The 21,167-nt window shown below is 41.3% G+C and overlaps 2 protein-coding genes across 2 annotated transcripts; one reads left to right on the top strand and one right to left on the bottom strand.

Annotated features, from left to right (window-relative positions):
• Window positions 1–1,117: 1,117 nt before the first annotated feature.
• Window positions 1,118–2,611, bottom strand: LOC114562961 (uncharacterized). Its single transcript, XM_028589682.1, has 2 exons — window positions 1,744–2,611; window positions 1,118–1,251 (listed from the first exon to the last, which is right to left on the bottom strand). Exons 1-2 carry the CDS (start codon window positions 2,609–2,611, stop codon window positions 1,118–1,120), a joined length of 1,002 nt encoding a protein of 333 aa, XP_028445483.1.
• Window positions 2,612–17,185: 14,574 nt separating this feature from the next.
• Window positions 17,186–19,147, top strand: LOC114562953 (N-acetylaspartate synthetase-like). Its single transcript, XM_028589669.1, has 3 exons — window positions 17,186–17,366; window positions 17,733–17,897; window positions 18,735–19,147. The coding sequence occupies exons 1-3, from the start codon at window positions 17,186–17,188 to the stop codon at window positions 19,145–19,147; spliced, it is 759 nt and encodes a 252-aa protein (XP_028445470.1).
• Window positions 19,148–21,167: the final 2,020 nt, after the last annotated feature.

Below are 21,167 nucleotides of genomic sequence, written 5' to 3'. Positions count from 1 at the left end.
GATGAGCTTTCCTTTGAGGAGTAGAATACTCTTGACCAAGTGTGCAACAGCGTGAAGGCGCCTACAAGGCTGTGCCTCACCTGCACTTTGGACTATCAGTCCACATCTCAGTGTTCCTCTAGCCAGCCTACAGGCAACTCCTCAAACAGATGAAGGATCTGGGCTAGTGCTTCAGGACTGCTTTAACAGTACAGACCGTGGTGGGTTTAAAACTCCTGCTCTGAGGAGGGACTGTACTGTGGACCTAAGGAATATGCTGCAGCTGTAACTGGCTACATTTGCAGAAAATTATCCCCACTAAGCGTTGCAAGACCTACCCCAACGACAAACCCTGGATTAACTGAAGTGTGGTCCATGCTATGTCTTGCGCTCTGCTGCATGTGTCTCGGGTGACACGGAGGACTAGAAAAAAGGCCAGATATGACCTCGTAGATCAATCAAACAGGCCAATAGACAATACAGACTGAAGCTGGAGGATATTACACCACTGCTGATCCGGGGAGCATGTGGCAAGGTCTGCAACACATCACAAACTGCAAACAGAAAACAAACCGCTCACTTGAAGCCCTCAACACCAGCTGAAAGGGAGGGACTATGGCCAACAAGGGCATACTGGACACACCACTCTGTCACTGTGTCACCACTCGATTCCCCACCAGCTTCAAGTCCACCACCATCGTGCCCGTCACAAAGGACACTGTGACTTGTCTGAATGACTATCGGCACCTTAATTGTAACTGTGTGCACAAACACCTTATTCAACTCAGGTTTCTTTTTCTTTTAATTCCAACTTAGGTTTATTGTACACTGGAAGTTATATTTAAATTTTATATTTTATTCTATTTGTGTTGTGCATTTGTCTTATTATTGAACTGTTCTGTTAAGGGAGTTGGGTAAAGTAAGATTTCAGATGGTATAAACCACTGTGTTGTGACAATAAACCTCTTGAATCTGAATCTTACCTTCAGAGGAGGTACACTCTCATTTACTATGGACGACACAAAGGACACTGATCCTGTTGAACACAAAATTTCACAAAAGTTACCTTTGTCCCAGGAAAAATACATTTTATCAGCAGTGACTGTGAAGTGAGTTAACATACCAAAAGCCTCCAATGTCATGGTCTTGCTCTGTGGTTGTAGAGTCCAAAATCCACAGGCTCCACAGTTCCAAACTCTGATGCTGTGACTTCTGTGTTGCCGTTATCAGAATCGCTCCCACTATCTTCAGCGTCACTTAACGCAATCTCATCTGGAAAATGGCATTAGTAAAACTCACATAAATAGCTGGACATACGTGGTTGAAATAGCCACATCAAATAAAAGACCTAGGGAAAAGATAGTAGGCCTGTGGTTTTGTACTTGCCACTTTTGCAAAGTAACTATTTTTTACTTGAGTAGTTTTGAGCTATTATACCTGTGTTTATGTTTAATGTGGTCCATGAGCACATAAGATAGAACAATCCATGTACAAATGATTACACAATATGATATTATGTTAATATTTAACGTAATTCGACTGCACCTCCACAAACATAAGTTTGAATTACTGTCCAGCCATACTGTATTTTTATGCTTATATTTCTGAATAGTAGTCCTCAACTCATATTTGGACATGAAAGGTGATTTTTTTTTTTTCTTGAAAAGGATGTTGACTACGCCAAGTCTAGAGGTTTATAAATTAACATATCAAGGAAAAACAAACACTCAGATAATATCTACAAGGGCTAATTTCTATACAAACCTTCAATTTCAATATCATCCAGTGACTTCCCCTGCATGCTGGAAAGGTGTCCTTTCTCCATTGACAAAAGCAGTTTGGAAATCTTAGCCAGTTGTGTTGTGGGAACTGGTAATCTGTAGAAGTCGCGGTGAACACGGATGTCGTGACCCAGGAAATCTGCAACCTGATCAAGTTCATTGTTTTTTAAATTAAGGACTTGTGAGAGTGTGGCAACATGTTTCCTGAGTTGTGTTGACCTGAGGTACTCCGGGTGCTTTGCTCCACACTGGTTTGCATGAACACGCAAACAGTCCTGTCCTCTGTAGTGGCTCATTGACGTTGGTCTTGCAAACAGGAAGACATTTGTGGCACAAACGCCACATTCAGTTCTTCTACTGGCAAGTAGTGACAAAGCATCCACCACCCTTGGTGTGAGCAGAACTGCAACCTTTCTGCCCCTTTTCCCCAGGATTTCAATTCGGCTGAAATAGTTGCAGAGCTTCTGTTCAGTCTTAGACAACCCCATGGCAACATCTTCATGGAGCTTTGTGTTGTCCCTTTCATGAAAACTTTTGAGGCGCATTTTTGAAACTTCCCAGCATCGTCTTCGATTGAACACAATGATTTGTGCAAGTGTGAGTTTTGCAAGTTGAGCATAGTTCTGAGTGGTGGCCTCTTCCTTCAAGCTGCAGAAGGCACTTTCTGCAGATTTCTCAAGGTACTGATGAAGGATCTGAACATCTTCAGTGAAGGGCAATGTTGATGGTTTGTTGTATTTTGCATCGCTCAGTGTGTTCAGGGCACTGTGAGACACCAACTCAGACCACCTGGAGGTGTACAACTTCTTGAATGTGTCAGTGTACCTGATCAACTCTTCATCTTCTGCCATGAGTGCCCTACAATGAATAATGTCAGCAATTTTCTGCAGTGTATGCCCCAGTTTCAACGCAAGGCTTGGTTTCTGGTACAAGTGTTTTTCTTCATCAAAACCTGAAACTTTCTTTACTGCTTGCACAACTCTCTGAAGTTAGCAGGTTTAACAGCCTCCTCTAGGTTATGTACTGAGAATTCTGTGCGCAGGCATAACAACAAACGCCCCACTTCACGGAGCTTCTGTCGAATGTATTCATATTTTGTAGGGTCTTGTCCATGTTTGTTGTAGAGTGACTGGGCAAACTGAATGATAGAGAGGTCATTTCGCACAACTGAGGCCACCTCATCTTGTTTCATGACACTAAGGAGCTTCCACACTCCACTTGAGATCTGCTGACAGAATGTAGACTCCAGAGCTACAGCCAAGCCCAGTACTTTGGTTCTCCCAGGTTGGTCATCCAAATCTTCGTTTTCTGGGCTTAAAGGGGCATCTGCGGACATGTCTCCAAAGCTCCTTACGTATGTACATCCCTTGACAATACATACAGTGAATAAACTTTCCTGCCAGTGTTTTAGCTTTTGGCTTTCTCTTCACTTTCAGTGATCCTGTTCCATCTTGCAAAACTGCAGTGTTATGTTTAAAATTTCCCTTATTCCTCATTTTTTCTAATAATATCTTGCGCTCTTTTGAGTCCTCAGGAAGGGAAAATGCATGGACAATTTCAGCATGTGTCTTGTGTGTTTTTTCAAGTGGCGGAAATTTTGCTTTGTGGCTTACCACAAACATAACAGTAATTCTTTTTACTCATAATCAGATGTGGTAATTCTTGTTCATGAGTCACAGTTTCTTCCTCTGGCTTTTCCTTTGATGAATTCGCTGAATTAGATGTGTCAGCAGCATTGGGAATCATCTTATTTTTAAGGGGTGGCCAACATTGTGATGTACTGGGCACAACTGGGGTGCCTATGTCTGACCCATAAGATGTTCCAACATCAGGTATTACCGTTTTTACTTGAATATGTGCAGCTCTTGCCTTACTTGACATTAAGTGTATGCTGGCATCTGAATCATATTCATCATCCTCAGAGTCAGGTATGTATTCCTTGTCAGACATGTCCTCAGCATCATCAGATGATATTTCATCCAATTGTGGATGTGGAATTTTGTCCTGATCTGACATCCGTTCATCCTCAGAAGCCTCAGAAGACTGCTGTGCCTGAATTGGTGAGAAAGCATATTATTTTACAGGGTGATTGAATGTTATAGACAGTTCAAGTTCAACACTCACTCAGTAGATACTCACCTGTGCTGTGCTGTGCAAGTAATCTCCTGTAATTTGCTTGAGGCAGGATTTATGCCAGACCCCTGAACAAACTGTAACACATTTTGAGTAAAATAATGTTAACACTGTAGGTCTATTTAAGTGGTTAGAGCACAACACATGTACACTCTATACTAGGGCTGCACGATTATGGCCAAAACGATAATCACGATTATTTTGATCAATATTGAGATCACGATTAATTATCACGATTATTTGTTTTTAACCAAAACAAATTTTATTGTCACATAGGCTAATTATAACCGCTTTTACATCCATATTGTGCTACATTCCTCCTTTATTGAAGGATACTGTGAAGGAGTATGCCATTTCAGCTGTTGTGCAACCGCTTTCCACACATGCACGTTTGCCGTGAAAGATACAGGCAACGCAATTTTCTACAATTTTTTACATGTCTGCTTTGGGCTCTGATGCTCCGAAACCCGTTAATAAATATTGCTGCATGTCATGCTAGTAAACACTAATAACACATTACATGGCAGGTAACGTTAGCCTACTGTTAGCCACAGTAGTAACTGGATTAAACACGGCTAAAATGCTGACAGCTAACGGTGTAGTGTGAATGTATTTCACTGTAGGATTCCAACAGCGGGACTGCCAACAGTCTGCCGCTAAAGCTGTGAGCTAAAAGAAACAAACTAGCACTATGGTCCTTGCTGTTGTATGAAAAAAACAAAAAAACAGATGGGACAAAATGTTGCATTTACTGGTAAACTGGTAAACATCGTGACAGACTTATGATGCCCGATTGCTACCTGTTGTGGAATTTTCCGCACATAACTCTGTCCTCTGTGACTGTCTACATCTAAAAATTGAGCTGAGCGGTGCAGGGAAAAACTCTGATTGGCTCACACAGACACGTGATCAGCCAGTCGTTGATGGAGCGCTAGATTGGCTTTGCTAAAACTGTTCTATGAACGGAATGACACATTTTAAATATAACACAATCACGCAAATTTGATCGTGGGAAGCAAAAATCGTGATCGTGATTAAAATTTGATTAATTGTGCAGCCCTACTCTATACTAATTCACTAAATATCTAACCTGTGCATCGATAGCCAAGCCACTTGAAGGAAGATACGGGTCCCACACAATTAACACACTTGTCCAAGGAGGATACTGTTGCGCACACCAGGCGGTGTTTTTGACACTGTTGGCGAAAAAAGTAATTGTAGTATTTATTTATGCCACATAGTTTGGACAGAAAGACATTTCATATTTACATGTCAATACCTAATAACTTTAAATCCAATACCAATGTGATATTTAATTTACTTCATAAATACATACATACATACATACATACATACATACATACATACATACATACATACATAACTAATAGGGTGCCTATCCATTACCTGTAACCAAACAACTTACCATTCACATTAAACCAACATACAGATCAAATGCAGGCAGTCCAAGTGTTCTTAAAAACCAAAGCGATGCCTCTGGTGACAGGACCCTCTAAACTTTATGGTCCTCCCAAGTCATATTTGGGTGGGGTTCACCGTTTGATACACATACACTAAGATATTATACTGACTGAAGCTTGAAAAAGCATGTTTAGACAATGTCCTTCCATTTCATTGTCCACATAAAGCATGTTCTACTCAACATTGTCCACATAAAGCATGTTCTACTCAGGCGACTGCACACACATACACACACACACACACACATTGAAATAGGTTGGTAGATTTAACATTTTGCCACAAATAACTTCACTAAGTTGTACATGAGATTTAATTTACCTCTCCAACCTTGGTGAGTGGGCCGAGCTCTGGACTGGTCTGATTTGGGTGGCTGACAGCTGTATGGATGCACTTGCTCTCAGTGGTCAGCTGTAGAAGATGAAACAAAGAGACAAAAGGACAATAAAGAGAAAGTCCTGGGAACGTACTACTAGAGAGGATATTTGACATCTGAATAAAAAAAGAAGAAGACCTACCTCTTCAGGCTCATCAATTGAGGATGGGGGATTTGTGGCACCACAAATCTTTGGAGCCATTTCGTCATCAAGGGCCTGTAAAAAGGAAAAAAACAAAAGATATTTTAGACTGTGGACTATGAAAACTATAATCTGATGAACACAGCATTTGATGACTTCATTGTTTTTGTTCTACCAGTCTGTAATGGTCAGTATCATCTTTGCTATGGTGTGCTGGGTAGGTGGTATCGGGACTGGTGGTGCTATCAAACTGGGCAAGCTGGTGAGAATGCCAGCTCTGTGGGAAGAATGGATTTGGACAGTGTGGAGGCAGTGACAGACAGCGGATGAGAGGGACGCTGAAAACTATAAAGGACTACCCCTCTCTTCCTGTGTGTAGAACTGAGGCAGTTCAGGAGCATGTGTAGCCACAGGCTCAGTGAGCCGCATGCCTCAAAGCACTTAGGGGCTCTTTTGTACCATCAGCCATCAGACTCATACATGTTATTACTATTTTATTGCATTGTATTTTATTGTTATTTATAGCGTATCTTAGTTATACGCAGCTTATTTATAGCATATCCTATATGAAGATATAACTTCTTCATATTTTTTAAATTGTAGATGGGGAATTTGTGGTTAGCCTCAGTGCCAGGAGCTGACTTGTTGTAGCCCAGTATAACTAATAGGGTGCCTATCCATTACCTGTAACCAAACAACTTACCATTCACGTTAAACCAACATACAGATCAAATGCAGGCAGTCCAAGTGTTCTTAAAAACCAAAGTGATGCCTCTGGTGACAGGACCCTCTAAACTTTATGGTCCTCCCAAGTCATATTTGGGTGGGGTTCACCATTTGATACACATACACTAAGATATTATACTGACTGAAGCTTGAACAAGCATGTTTAGACAATGTCCTTCCATTTCATTGTCCACATAAAGCATGTTCTACTCAACATTGTCCACATAAAGCATGTTCTACTCAGGCGACTGCACACACATACACACACACACACACACACACATTGAAATAGGTTGGTAGATTTAACATTTTTCCACAAATAACTTCACTAAGTTGTACATGAGATTTAATTTACCTCTCCAACCTTGGTGAGTGGGCCGAGCTCTGGACTGGTCTGATTTGGGTGGCTGACAGCTGTATGGATGCACTTGCTCTCAGTGGTCAGCTGTAGAAGATGAAACAAAGAGACAAAAGGACAATAAAGAGAAAGTCCTGGGAACGTACTACTAGAGAGGATATTTGACATCTGAATAAAAAAAAAAAAGAAGACATACCTCTTCAGGCTCATCAATTGTGGATGGGGGATTTGTGGCACCACAAATCTTTGGAGCCATTTCGTCATCAAGGGCCTGTAAAAAGGAAAAAAAAAATATATATATATTATCATAAATATCTTGAAGACAATATGTTCCCTGTGTAGTATTCTGTGAAAAGATATCATGGCTGTATTGCTGAGTGTTTTGTGGAAAACATGTAGTCTCTGAAACAGTTCTCTAGCCACTGAACAGGCCACATGACTACAGTCTGTAGACTATGAAAACTATACTCTGCTGAATACAGTATTTGATTTCTTCGTTTTTTATAAATTGCCAGCCCACTTGCTAGAATGATCGCACTTCTAGAATAAGGGGCTGTAAGCTTTTACATGGAGTGACTTTTTAGTCCTTTTATAGTTCTTAGATTTGCTATGATTCTTTTAAATTACTTTTTCTCATGAATTTTCGTCAGTGCTGTTGAGTGGGTGGCCATCCACTAGATGTACCTAAACACCGTATCATTCACGTTAAACCAACATACAGATCAAATGCAGGCAGTCCAAGTGTTCTTAAAAACCAAAGCGATGCCTCTAGTGACAGGACCCTCTAAACTTTATGGTCCTCCCAAGTCATATTTGGGTGGGGTTCACCGTTTGATACACATACACTAAGATATTATACTGACTGAAGCTTGAACAAGCATGTTTAGACAATGTCCTTCCATTTCATTGTCCACATAAAGCATGTTCTACTCAACATTGTCCACATAAAGCATGTTCTACTCAGGCGACTGCACACACACACACACACACACACACACATTGAAATAGGTTGGTAGATTTAACATTTTGCCACAAATAACTTCACTAAGTTGTACATGAGATTTAATTTACCTCTCCAACCTTGGTGAGTGGGCCGAGCTCTGGACTGGTCTGATTTGGGTGGCTGACAGCTGTATGGATGCACTTGCTCTCAGTGGTCAGCTGTAGAAGATGAAACAAAGAGACAAAAGGACAATAAAGAGAAAGTCCTGGGAACGTACTACTAGAGAGGATATTTGACATCTGAATAAAAAAAAAAGAAGACCTACCTCTTCAGGCTCATCAATTGAGGATGGGGGATTTGTGGCACCACAAATCTTTGGAGCCATTTTGTCATCAAGGGCCTGTAAAAAGGAAAAAAACAAAAGATATTTTAGACCGTGGACTATGAAAACTATAATCTGATGAACACAGCATTTGAGGACTTCATTGTTTTTGTTCTACCAGTCTGTAATGGTCAGTATCATCTTTGCTATGGTGTGCTGGGTAGGTGGTATCGGGACTGGTGGTGCTATCAAACTGGGCAAGCTGGTGAGAATGCCAGCTCTGTGGGAAGGATGGATTTGGACAGTGTGGAGGCAGTGACAGACAGCGGATGAGAGGGACGCTGAAAACTATAAAGGACTACCCCTCTCTTCCTGTGTGTAGAACTGAGGCAGTTCAGGAGCATGTGTAGCCACAGGCTCAGTGAGCCGCATGCCTCAAAGCACTTAGGGGGCTCTTTTGTACCATCAGCCATCAGACTCATACATGTTATTACTATTTTATTGCATTGTATTTTATTGTTATTTATAGCGTATCTTAGTTATACGCAGCTTATTTATAGCATATCCTATATGAAGATATAACTTCTTCATATTTTTAAATTGTAGATGGGAATTTGTGGTTAGCCTCAGTGCCAGGAGCTGACTTGTTGTAGCCCAGTATAACTAATAGGGTGCCTATCCATTACCTGTAACCAAACAACTTACCATTCACGTTAAACCAACATACAGATCAAATGCAGGCAGTCCAAGTGTTCTTAAAAACCAAAGTGATGCCTCTGGTGACAGGACCCTCTAAACTTTATGGTCCTCCCAAGTCATATTTGGGTGGGGTTCACCATTTGATACACATACACTAAGATATTATACTGACTGAAGCTTGAAAAAGCATGTTTAGACAATGTCCTTCCATTTCATTGTCCACATAAAGCATGTTCTACTCAACATTGTCCACATAAAGCATGTTCTACTCAGGCGACTGCACACACATACACACACACACACACATTGAAATAGGTTGGTAGATTTAACATTTTGCTACAAATAACTTCACTAAGTTGTACATGAGATTTAATTTACCTCTCCAACCTTGGTGAGTGGGCCGAGCTCTGGACTGGTCTGATTTGGGTGGCTGACAGCTGTATGGATGCACTTGCTCTCAGTGGTCAGCTGTAGAAGATGAAACAAAGAGACAAAAGGACAATAAAGAGAAAGTCCTGGGAACGTGTACTACTAGAGAGGATATTTGACATCTGAATAAAAAAAAAAAAGAAGACATACCTCTTCAGGCTCATCAATTGTGGATGGGGGATTTGTGGCACCACAAATCTTTGGAGCCATTTCGTCATCAAGGGCCTGTAAAAAGGAAAAAAAAATATATATATATATATATATTATCATAAATATCTTGAAGACAATATGTTCCTGTGTAGTATTCTGTGAAAAGATATCATGGCTGTATTGCTGAGTGTTTTGTGGAAAACATGTAGTCTCTGAAACAGTTCTCTAGCCACTGAACAGGCCACATGACTACAGTCTGTAGACTATGAAAACTATACTCTGCTGAATACAGTATTTGATTTCTTTGTTTTTTATCAATTGCCAGCCCACTTGCTAGAATGATCGCACTTCTAGAATAAGGGGCTGTAAGCTTTTACATGGAGTGACTTTTTAGTCCTTTTATAGTTCTTAGATTTGCTATGATTCTTTTAAATTACTTTTTCTCATGAATTTTCGTCAGTGCTGTTGAGTGGGTGGCCATCCACTAGATGTACCTAAACACCGTATCAGTCACATTAAACCAACATACAGATCAAATGCAGGCAGTCCAAGTGTTCTTAAAAACCAAAGCGATGCCTCTGGTGACAGGACCCTCTAAACTTTATGGTCCTCCCAAGTCATATTTGGGTGGGGTTCACCGTTTGATACACATACACTAAGATATTATACTGACTGAAGCTTGAACAAGCGTGTTTAGACAATGTCCTTCCATTTCATTGTCCACATAAAGCATGTTCTACTCAGGCGACTGCACACACACACACACACACACATTGAAATAGGTTGGTAGATTTAACATTTTGCCACAAATAACTTCACTAAGTTGTACATGAGATTTAATTTACCTCTCAACCTTGGTGAGTGGGCGAGCTCTGGACTGGTCTGATTTGGGTGGCTGACAGCTGTATGGATGCACTTGCTCTCAGTGGTCAGCTGTAGAAGATGAAACAGAGACAAAAGGACAATAAAGAGAAAGTCCTGGGAACGTACTACTAGAGAGGATATTTGACATCTGAATAAAAAAAGAAGAAGACATACCTCTTCAGGCTCATCAATTGTGGATGGGGGATTTGTGGCACCACAAATCTTTGGAGCCATTTCATCATCAAGGGCCTGTAAAAAGGAAAAAAACAAAACATATTTTAGACCGTGGACTATGAAAACTATAATCTGATGAACACAGCATTTGATGACTTCATTGTTTTTATTCTACCAGTCTGTAATGGTCAGTATCATCTTTGCTATGGTGTGCTGGGTAGGTGGTATGGGGACTGATGGTGCTAACAAACTGCTAACAAAAGCTATAAAAATCATGTTCTACCTGGAGCTAGATGGAAAATGTACAGTATTTTGGTATGTGAAATGTTCTATGGTTAAAGCATTTCTTATATGAGAACTATCAATTTCAAAATGTCAAATTTCGACCACCTTGCATCTCCACGGCCAGTCTGAGTCACCATAATTATAGGTGATCTCCTCTCCTGGACTTATGTCTCGAACTGCAAACAAACAGAGATGGGGCTTCCCTTGCACAGTGAGGTACTTCATCTTGGCATTAGGGTTCATATGGTCGTCATTTACAAGTCTGCCAAGTGACCCATTCTCTGTTGCTGCATCAACACTACAAAAACACAAGTAATATTTTCAAAACAATCCGTTTTTTTTACTAATGCAATGTAAATGAACCTAATGTGAGAAAAGAGAAAAAGAGTCATATAATTCTGATAAGATTAATCAGTGACATATATACGTACCACCACAGTTTTCCATTAAAATGGAACTCGAACATAAACACTTTGAGGAGGTCATGGTAAATGCTCCGTCTCCTCTCACATTCTTGCTTGCTTATTAGATCACCTCTGTATTCCAATAGAAAGTCTCCCTTTTCAAATGGAACAGAGGTGAAGATGCCACGGCCTAATTCATCAAAGACAAAACAACAAATAAGTGGCAAAAAGTGATATGTATTAAAGTTGAATCATGATTAAACAGTCAGAAGATTCAACTTACCTTTTACAGCATTGATGTACTTGATGTCAAGTCCCACTTTGTCACTTTCAGCAGTAACATAAAATCTTGCATCATCCTTTGGATTAATGCGTCTACGCCGCTGCATGTTTACTGTTTACAGGTGCCACAGCCTAAATTACCAAAAGTGATTGTCAGGATTACAATGTTCACTGGGACAAGCATGATCAGAAAACAAAACTCTGGATAAATTAGTAATGTACAAGCCACATCTGGACAGAAGCCAAATGATGTGCTCATAACTGCACCACACATATTTTATTGATTATTTTAAGAATACATAAAAAAAGTGTAACATCTTTCTCACAAAATAACAGGCTGGTGGGAGTCTGTAATAGATAACAGGAGAAGGGTGACAGTTGCTTTAATCTCCAGCTGTGCTTGACCACATTCAGACTAAACTTCATCCTGCCTCCAACTGATTTTGTTTTCTGATGGTGTAGAAAGTCACTGACCACACAAGGTAATTTCTCTAATCAAAAACAAATCGAGCGAATCTCTAGTAGGCTTCATAGACCATGTTGCTCAGTGTTACCATCCAAAAATAACAGACAGGTAGCAAGAAAAAATGTTTTAACTAACAGCAGCTGTGTTCTTTTCAAAGATAAAATCTTAAATTGATACAGTCTGTCTGATTTCTCTTCTCTTTATATCATACGCTCTACATTTTCTCTTTCTTCATGTGACAGTAATGGGATTCACATTGTGTTTTTGGGTTCAAAGTCCTTTAAATTTGGTTTCTTTGGTCAATATGAATTACAGATTATTATGACATTAAAAAGAACCAGGGCATGAAATGTTATCACTGTGATGCTTCTGGCATTAGATCGGTTTTAGAATTATTCAAATTAACATGCACCTGACTGGTCAAAGAATGGTCAAAAGTATGTAAAACTACAAGAGAAAAGGCAGTCCCATCCCTCTACAAGTTTACTAGATTCAACATAGTCATATATTTGGAAAGTAGTCTAAACCCAGACATTTGCAGGAGGCTCAGTAAACAGGTGCTGTTTGCTATAGAAACCATGGTGCTTTATACTACTGCCTCTGTCCTCAGCTAACTAAATGAACAGTTCTTTGAAATAACACACTGCACCAGATACCTGTCAGGTCTGTTTTCCCTCATGTTTTGTATATTGATCATTGTGGTTGGTTACTATGGGTACCAATTAATTTATCTTACAGGTTTAGTACACTAACAAAACATCATAAACACATTACATTTATTAAATGGCCTGAAAGTACTCCTATTAATGATAAATCTTCCAGCCTTCCTGTGTCACTGCAACTTCATATTTAAACAAAATAATGTTGGGCTACTAAGAAAATATAAGATTCTCTAAAACAAACACAATGTCTGTGGTAAAAGTTAAGGCTTCCAGGTCCAGACCTCAGCAATTACAAAAGCTACAGGTGGATACAGACAGACAGTTACATAAACTTGTTAATCAACTTAGTACTTACAGAATAGGAAAACCAAAGATGATATCAGTACATCCTCTTAGTTCTTTTTGTTCCAGTTCCAAAAAAAAACGAGCTGCCAACTAGCTGCTTTCTAGTCCTCCTCTCCTGTCCTCTCTGCAGACATCCACTTCACGTAAATGCTAAACGAGGCTTAACGAGCAGGGCATGTGGCTACGTCCTGCTTGTTAAGCCATGCCGTAGCCACAGCTCAACTTAACCTAGCTAGCTTTCATTTTAAAAACAAAACTACCAAATTTGACCTGCTGGCAATGTTGCTTCTGTCCTCATCTCTACCTGCTGTCCTCCACAGCTTTAGCCTGAGGCTTAATGAGCAGCACACATGTTGATAGCCAATTAAGCTAGCTCAGCTAACATTGCACATGCTTGTAAATATAGCTATACATTTCACAGTAATATCTATAATATCTATTTACAATATAAACATTACCTGTATGTATTTAATCCTCTAGTAAGTCCATGACGTCTAGATGCCGCTTCCCAGGTGTGGTCCATTTAAGTTTTAAACAAAAACGTCTCTGGGCCATGCTCCGGGCATGTCTGGGCGGAGCTTCCAGTCGACCTCCGTTTGGCCCCGCCCACGCGCGTAAACCAGCCAATCACAAGACAGCCCGCCAAAATGCACCGTGTGTATCAGAAATGTGTATGAAACTGCAATATAAAACCCAGCAGTGGCGTCGCTGTTCTGATACACTGGGATACACTCAAAATCAGGTCAAGTGGTAAATGAGGACTTTCAAAGAAAAAGAGAATTTATGTAGTTTAGACACTACAGAATGCAATTCCGCTCTTTGATTTATGAGGACTTTGGCATAGTCCCCGTATTACCCTTAGGTCCGTGGAGCCCAGGTGAAATGTCTGGCGTGTTGTCCGTGTAAACCACATACACCAACACACACACACACACACACACACACACACACACACACACACACACGTGAGTGAGTGAGTGAGTGAGTGTGTGTGTGGGGGCGTTTTGTGTCTCTGTTGTTTTGCATGATTTGAATGGTCTTGTTGCACCTTTTAAAATGTCAATGACAGAGATACTGCTTTACGGCAAGCTCTAAGTCACTTCCTTTTTCTCTCTCGAGGCATCGACAACACAGCTGACAGGTTAGGCTCTCCCTGTCAATACACGTGCTAGAAAGAGGTTTGCTAATGTTTTAAAGACCACGCCGCAATATTCACTCTGACATTCTGGTTCCGCTTCGGATGCCATCAAGTGGGATCTCTGGTCGTAATCAGTCCTTCACTGACCAATCAGCATTCATTAGCAGAATGCTAGCGTGTTATGGGCAACAAGGACTCAACCTGTAAGAAATCAAAAAGGACATACAGTAAAGTACTCATTCATTGATCCGTCTAGCTCCATAGAGTCCCATTCATTTTGCACTTGCCTGCGATCACCCCCAGTGGAACTCTGGTGGAACTGCCACCAAATTCAGTACAATGGGGCTAAATAGGGAGTGAAAGGGCTCTCTGTAGACTGGCTCTGGTCGCACAGAGGCCACTTGGAGAGCAGAGGGAAAGTGGGCGGGGTAGGAGCGGCGGAGTGAAATTGAACACACCTACCCTCGTTCACTTTTAGCCCAAACTACGGATTGACCGGCAGTTGTAGGCTTAACGCTACTGCATCAAGTGCGTTCAGTAGTGGAGTGGCAATCGGAAGAGTCTGGACTTTTCCCGGTGGGCCGGTAGTGTTTCGAGGCCGCGAGGGCCGGTCTGATAATAGTTATACATTGCAAGTTCTTAGCAACACCATCTGGTGACCTGATGTGCGGTCATGTGCTGGCTCGTCAAAAAATGACGTCATAAGGGGAAAGGTTACCTCCCCTTTCTCTGCTTTGCCCACCCAGAGAATTTGGCCCGCCCATGAGAAAGAGAAAGACATCATACGCACAAGCGGCGCAACGTCATAGAATGTCTCTGAACAGATCCACGCCCACCTTTAGGGGAAAACAATCCCGTGACAACAGCGTAACAGAGGAAATGTATATCGCTCAAAAGTTTTACTTTAAAACAAACCGTTTTGAATTAATAACTATGCCGAAAGGTTGCTGAGTAGTTTGCTGCACCAATAATACATCCAAAAACCCCGGTCTTCGATTTGTCCTCTTGCCATGTCCTAAAATAGATAGGGCTTTGGCTCCAGGCTAGAAACCAGACCAGCATCGCCGAGGCTCCCTATGAGAGGGAAGAATCGCAGAATCGTCAGAATCGTCACGTCAGGAGAGAAACCGCTGTTGTGTAGCGGGTTAATCGAGACTTTCACACCGATATATGAGGCTCATAAGAAACGTGAATATTGTCAGTCAGTGTGGTAAATTATGCTGGTGACAGTTACTACTAATGGATAGCTAATGTTAGCTTTAGTGGGAAGCTGCTAACAGTTTAACAGCATCAGACTGTCATCTCCAAATAAATCTCAGCTAATAGATCGAACAGTTGGTTATTAATAACGGGTTGATTAATTACAGATGACACTCAGCCTAACAATAGTGATTTAATCAGATATGTATTTCTACATTTAGCAGTATGTGGCCACCGTGTTGGGTCATTGATCGACTGATACAGGAGAAGACGGGACATGACGGCAATCAACCTTAGTTTATTCAGGTATCGTGAATGCTCAGGTTCGGGCAATGTTATACAATAAACATTAGACATGTGTATAAAACAAACCATCTGTTTAACAAGAAAAAAAAAAAATCAACACACATTTGTCAAAACTATGATCCAAGCACACGTCAAATTGCATTGACTTCTATTTGACTGTCTGTTTTCTATCCCCCAAAAGGGGGCACGGCCATTAGTCTTAGCGAAGTACCCGTATGTACCGGTTGTGCGTATGGCTTGCAAACAAGCGAAGCATGGCAGTTGGTCAAGGCCACACCCCCACCCTCCACCTTGCCCCCCCCCCTCCTATCCTCCTCAATAGCATTTAAAGCTACAGACACAGAAATGGCACTAAGAAAAGCTCATTGTGGCACTGGCTGGTAGTGGCTGTAATTCTGCACCAATTTCGGGAAAGAGACTTCAGATACAGTATTATGGGACCACAGAGGTCTATATAAAAGCATCCAAAAAGCAGCATGTCATGGGACCTTTAACAGACAGTGGGAAAGATGCGGCACTGAGGAGGTGGAACCTGCTAGACCTGCTTGACCTGCTGTACCCGGAAACATGTCATTAAAACATGTTATAGGTTGTTAGTTTTCGTCGAATCTGTAGCTTTCTGTACCCTACTATCTTGAGCAAGTAAAGCTAGAAGTACACATTGGGTTATGAAAACATTACACCTAATCAGTTTAAAACTCAGACCCTCCACTCGCCTCGTCTGGAACCTGTAAGGTAGGTCAGTGGCTTTCCTTTTCTCAATTTGGCCAGCTGTGGCTATGTCATGCAATTTCCTTATTGTACAGTTAGGGGCTTAGGGGAAGTGAACAAGGGCATGTTGAACCACTAATTAAACGCAGCTAGACTTTGATGTGGAAAATCAGTGGAGTTCCTCTTCAACAAATTGACTGGCACCAGCTTCCACTTCCAGGATTGCTCCGCCGGAAATTCCGCTAGATGTTCATTACCTTCTGCTTTCTTTGTGTTGGAATTTCAAACTCCGGTGGATTTATGAGGACTATGGTTAACTGCTCCTCAGATCTCTGCAGGGTAAATCCATACAGCTTTACTCGTTCCAATCTGAGTTTTCTGTTGCACGACTTAAACAACTTTTGAACGTACACACCAAAACAAGTTCCTTCCCGAGGCTATTTTGCAGAGGCGCCGTGACTCAGCCAGGTGCTTAGCGCCGCCCAAGACAATTGTGATTGGTTTAAAGAAATGCCAATAAACTAGAGCACCTTTTTATCCCATCCAGGAATGCTGTGGACTAGCCAGACCCTTCTCCGCAGCGCTGTGGAGGAAGGTCTGGCAAAGGGAGACTACCCTTTCACTAAGAACTACATATCTTTTCAACTATGGGAGCTGATAAGAAGGGTGTGAGTTGCCCAGTGGTTTTGACAATGGTATCTGTAAGGGGCCCATAGTGACAAACTCATGCACAACACACAGCACAAACAAGCATTAATACTGAAAGTATTTTTCAGCTGTTGGACCTGAGCAACAAGCACCTGCATCCTCTGCATCCTAATCACACTTGACATGAAGGAAAAAACACAGAGAAATGGACTCCAAACTGTTGTTGTGCGTGAGTTTGAGGCGGCAGACAAACCGGAGATACAGCGGATCTTTTATGAAGGGCTGATGGAAATGGTAGCAGACACCGCCTTCAGAGGCTTGAGACATCATCCTGAGAGTCTCCTGCTCTATACCGCTATGACAGGTAATCAAATATTTTTGCGATTGCTTCTGCAGTTTAGAAAAAAAAAAGATGTCAGGTGGTAATTCATGATTACAGTAAGACTGTATTTTCTTGACGCATCTTAAAAAGGTTTTTAAAGACCCATCTTTCCATAAAAGTCCCTTGATTGCTGAAAAAACAGGCATTTCTTTCTTTTCGTTTGTATGTTGCTGTAATTTATAATATAATGTTCAATTTAGTTTTACATTGTTGTTTTTTTTGCTTTCTGTGGTTATGTCTTGTCCCGTAGACCTTTGTTTTTGATTTGAAGCCACGGAGAAAGTTATGTGCTACAACTTCATATTTTCTTCACATTCTTACATCTGGTCCGTATCTTTCCTCTGGCAGCTGCATGTTTTGCCATCACCATGTGTTGGTGGGTGATAGGACTCCTCCCTATAATTGTGCTGTGTGGACGCTACTTCTACAGCAGACGTGTGATCCATGGTTACCTGGAGCGGGCCATGAGCAGAGACATGGGAGACATGGAAGGGTTTTACAAGAAATCCCCAGGTATATATATTCTGTATATTGTATCATTTAAATGTCATGTTTTTGCGATATGATCAGGTTGGTTGTGCAGTCCAAATATATCTTGTTGCTATGCCATTGCCATGTAATTATTTATTCACACATCATCATCGTATCATTAAAACATAATTTCAGAAAGGTACAATGATCATATGTAGGCCGTGTGAAATGGGGAACCCCAAATACTAATACTAAAAGCTTTTCAGAGGGGGCCCTAATACAATAAACACACAACAGAGAATATACAGACACTAAAACCTCAATTTACAATAGACACAACACGGACAAATACCACCAAATACAGACACTACAAGAGACTACAAAAAAATCCTGTCAGAATAGACTTAACAAACAAAGTACAAATATAATACTTGGTGACAGAATGCGACGAGTTGTCATCAAGCTCATTTCAGATCTGAATGAGCCCCCGGCGCCCTACAAACTACACTCAGGCTTGTGCACTTTAGCCTTCCTTTTTTTGCCAGTGATTAGGCGTTTTTCCCTTGTGTCATTAATGTGCTGGGGACGAGAAATTGGAACAAGCTCACACAATCGGTAATTTAACCTGTGAATGATCTGGAATATCATGCAGGCATTATGAAAGACATATTCAGTAAGCCTTAGTAAACCAAGGCGACGGAACAAAGGACGAGTGGGGGCTTTGGGCTCAGACCACTTCAATGCCCGTATGAGTTATTTCGGTTTCTATGATTGCGTGAAAAACAAAGACTTGAGTGAATTATGCTTTAAACTGAATGATTTCCCCCCCTTCATTTTCACATCCTTTATTCATCTTTCATTCCTTGCTCTCCACCTCAGACTCCTGTCTGTGGGTAGCAGTGCTGGACGGCAAAGTGGTGGGTGTCGTAGCAGCACTCGGCCGGCAGAAGTCCGAAGGTGTTGTCGAGTTGCATCGGATGTCTGTCGAGCGGAGCTGTCGGCGTTGTGGAGTCGGTGTGACGCTGGGACAGAAGGTTCTAGAATTTGCCGTCGCTCACGGATACTCCTTTGTTGTCCTGGGAACCACAGCGTACATGCCCGCCGCCCACAAGCTCTACCAGCGTCTGGGTTTTCGCTGTGTGGGGGTCACTGACGGGTACGTCACACCTGGTGCAACATTGTCCTTAATGGAACAAATTTTCTTCAGGGTCCGCCATCACCACTACAGCCTCGATGTGCAGAATAGCAAGATCACTTCATGTGGACAACACTGTGGGAGTGCAGACAACTAAACTGAAGTGAACTGAAGGTCTACTTGTATGTGTTGCAAGGGTTACCAATGAGGGTGGGGGGAACCAAAACTTGGAATTGGGTAAAACTATGCAAAAGTAAAGGCAAAACAAATATACACAATTAGGGCAAAACACTAAGTACAATTAACCAGGTTCAACTTGACTATATTTTAAAATTCCATTTAAAACCGTGAACTTACTCACCACCACTGAGATGGGACATTAGGGGAACAAAATCCCCTTCCCAGGGCAGGAGGGGCAACAAGAGTTAGCGATGTTGAGTTCTGTGCCGAGGCTTTGAAGCGTGTCGAGAAATCCTGGTTGTTTCCGCGAAGCGCGTATCGAGGCTTGTTTCGTTTTAGACAAATTATGTTATTAATGACATCCGAAGCCTCGCTGCCCGTCCATACCGCGTTACTGGTTTATGATGTGGTTCGACTCTACACCGGTTTTATTACACATCCATGATGTACACGAGCACATTCAATGCCCTCTGCCTGGTTAAACCACTGGCACTTTACAGTTTTAGAATAGCCTACTAATATTGCCCCTCCTGCTATTATATTATGACCATATTGGATAGCCACATTCCTCTCAAGGAAATCTTCTGTTTATTATACAGTTATGATGATTATGTTATACCAAAGGAAAATACACACTATATTGATTTTTTTTCTTCATCTTTATTTCTAAGTCTTCACTGGTGCAAAATACAGTCAAAGCCCATCTCTGATACAATGTATCACAGATCACTAGATCATCTGTAATATATCTGCCTGTTTTACACTCTTTGACCATCAGGAGGTAATGTGAACAAATGAAGGCTCGAGAAATGAACCCTTTTGCGAACAATTTTGCTTGAAAGCTTCAATGCTTCATGAGGCTTCATCTCACCATCACTAACAAGAGTTTCCAGGCAGCGCTTTAAACAGTTAACTTGGAAATATTTATGAAATGTGACAGAAATCTGCCTTTCACATACCTCGATGCATCCAATACTAGCCACAGCAGGGACAGATCAGGAAGGAGAGAGAGGACAAAGGAGCACAGGTGCCTTATGAAGCCTAGTCCTGATTAGGGGGTTGGCCATGGGAGGGGTCAGGCCAAGGCTGCATTCAACAGCACTGCACATTTACCTGCACTAAGGGAAGCCTTCCCCACTCCATATGCACCAGAAAAATGCCAGCATCGGTTGTGTGCTCAAATGCTTATCTTAAGCACCACTCACTGAACCTATTAGGACAGAATTCCACATGGCTTACTTTGACCGCAAACAATTAGAAGTTACGCACATTCAAATACTGTTGAAGGCAGGTGCTGGACCAATAACAGACAGCAATGAAAACAAGGAAAAGGTCCGCACACTTTAGCGTAACATTTTTGAGGGGTGCACGTCATCTCCACGTACCTACTTAAATACCCACAGCGTTAAACGCAGAAGCATAAGTCAGCCTTTAGTGGGGCAAAGACAAGAAGGGCAATGAAAAACAAAAGCCTGGCTAAAGTTGTGACAGACACAAAAAAGCTTGGATTACAACACAGAGGGAGTATGGATTCATTCTCTGCTTAGGACGCCATTACTCCCCTATATCTTTACATAGCAACTTTGTGCTTGCTGCTATATTAATGTTCTCAATATTGAGTACTGCCCATTTAATGATGTCTGTGATTGCCTCTGATGCAATACATGTATTTGCTTTTGCAATGTGTGGTTATGTTTTCTTTTTCTTTTTATCTGCTGTCCTCTCAACCTCAATGACATTACCTGATTAAATAAAGATTATCTAAATAACATTGTGTTTCTATAAAGTTTGGGGATTCACAGGAGACAGGTTAAAAAAAATCTATTCTGACCTAAATAAAATCAAAATATTTTAATAAAAAATAATCAATTATTTCCCAAAATGCAACTCAATAGTGTCTTTAATTAGACCCCTCCTCCTCCTAAATATCTACCGTCTTCAAACCCTACACCTCATGTTCGAAGAGTAACACAGGTTTTCTATTAAAATAAAAAGCC

Source organism: Perca flavescens, chromosome 2, assembly GCF_004354835.1.
Source record: "Perca flavescens isolate YP-PL-M2 chromosome 2, PFLA_1.0, whole genome shotgun sequence".
Taxonomy (NCBI): domain Eukaryota; kingdom Metazoa; phylum Chordata; class Actinopteri; order Perciformes; family Percidae; genus Perca; species Perca flavescens.
The sequence above is the reverse complement of the archived record's forward strand: the minus strand, read 5'-3'. Positions and strand labels throughout refer to the sequence as shown.

Bases quoted from the DNA above. Each gene is read 5' to 3' on its own strand.
- LOC114562961 (XM_028589682.1), bottom strand. From the start codon at position 2,611: ATGGCAGAAGATGAAGAGTTGATCAGGTACACTGACACATTCAAGAAG. The intron at 1,252-1,743 runs GTTTGTATAGAA...GCCATTTTCCAG, and splicing joins GGATGATATTGAAATTGAAG to ATGAGATTGCGTTAAGTGAC.
- LOC114562953 (XM_028589669.1), top strand. From the start codon at position 17,186: ATGAAGGAAAAAACACAGAGAAATGGACTCCAAACTGTTGTTGTGCGT. The intron at 17,367-17,732 runs GTAATCAAATAT...TTCCTCTGGCAG, and splicing joins GCTCTATACCGCTATGACAG to CTGCATGTTTTGCCATCACC. The intron at 17,898-18,734 runs GTATATATATTC...TCTCCACCTCAG, and splicing joins GTTTTACAAGAAATCCCCAG to ACTCCTGTCTGTGGGTAGCA.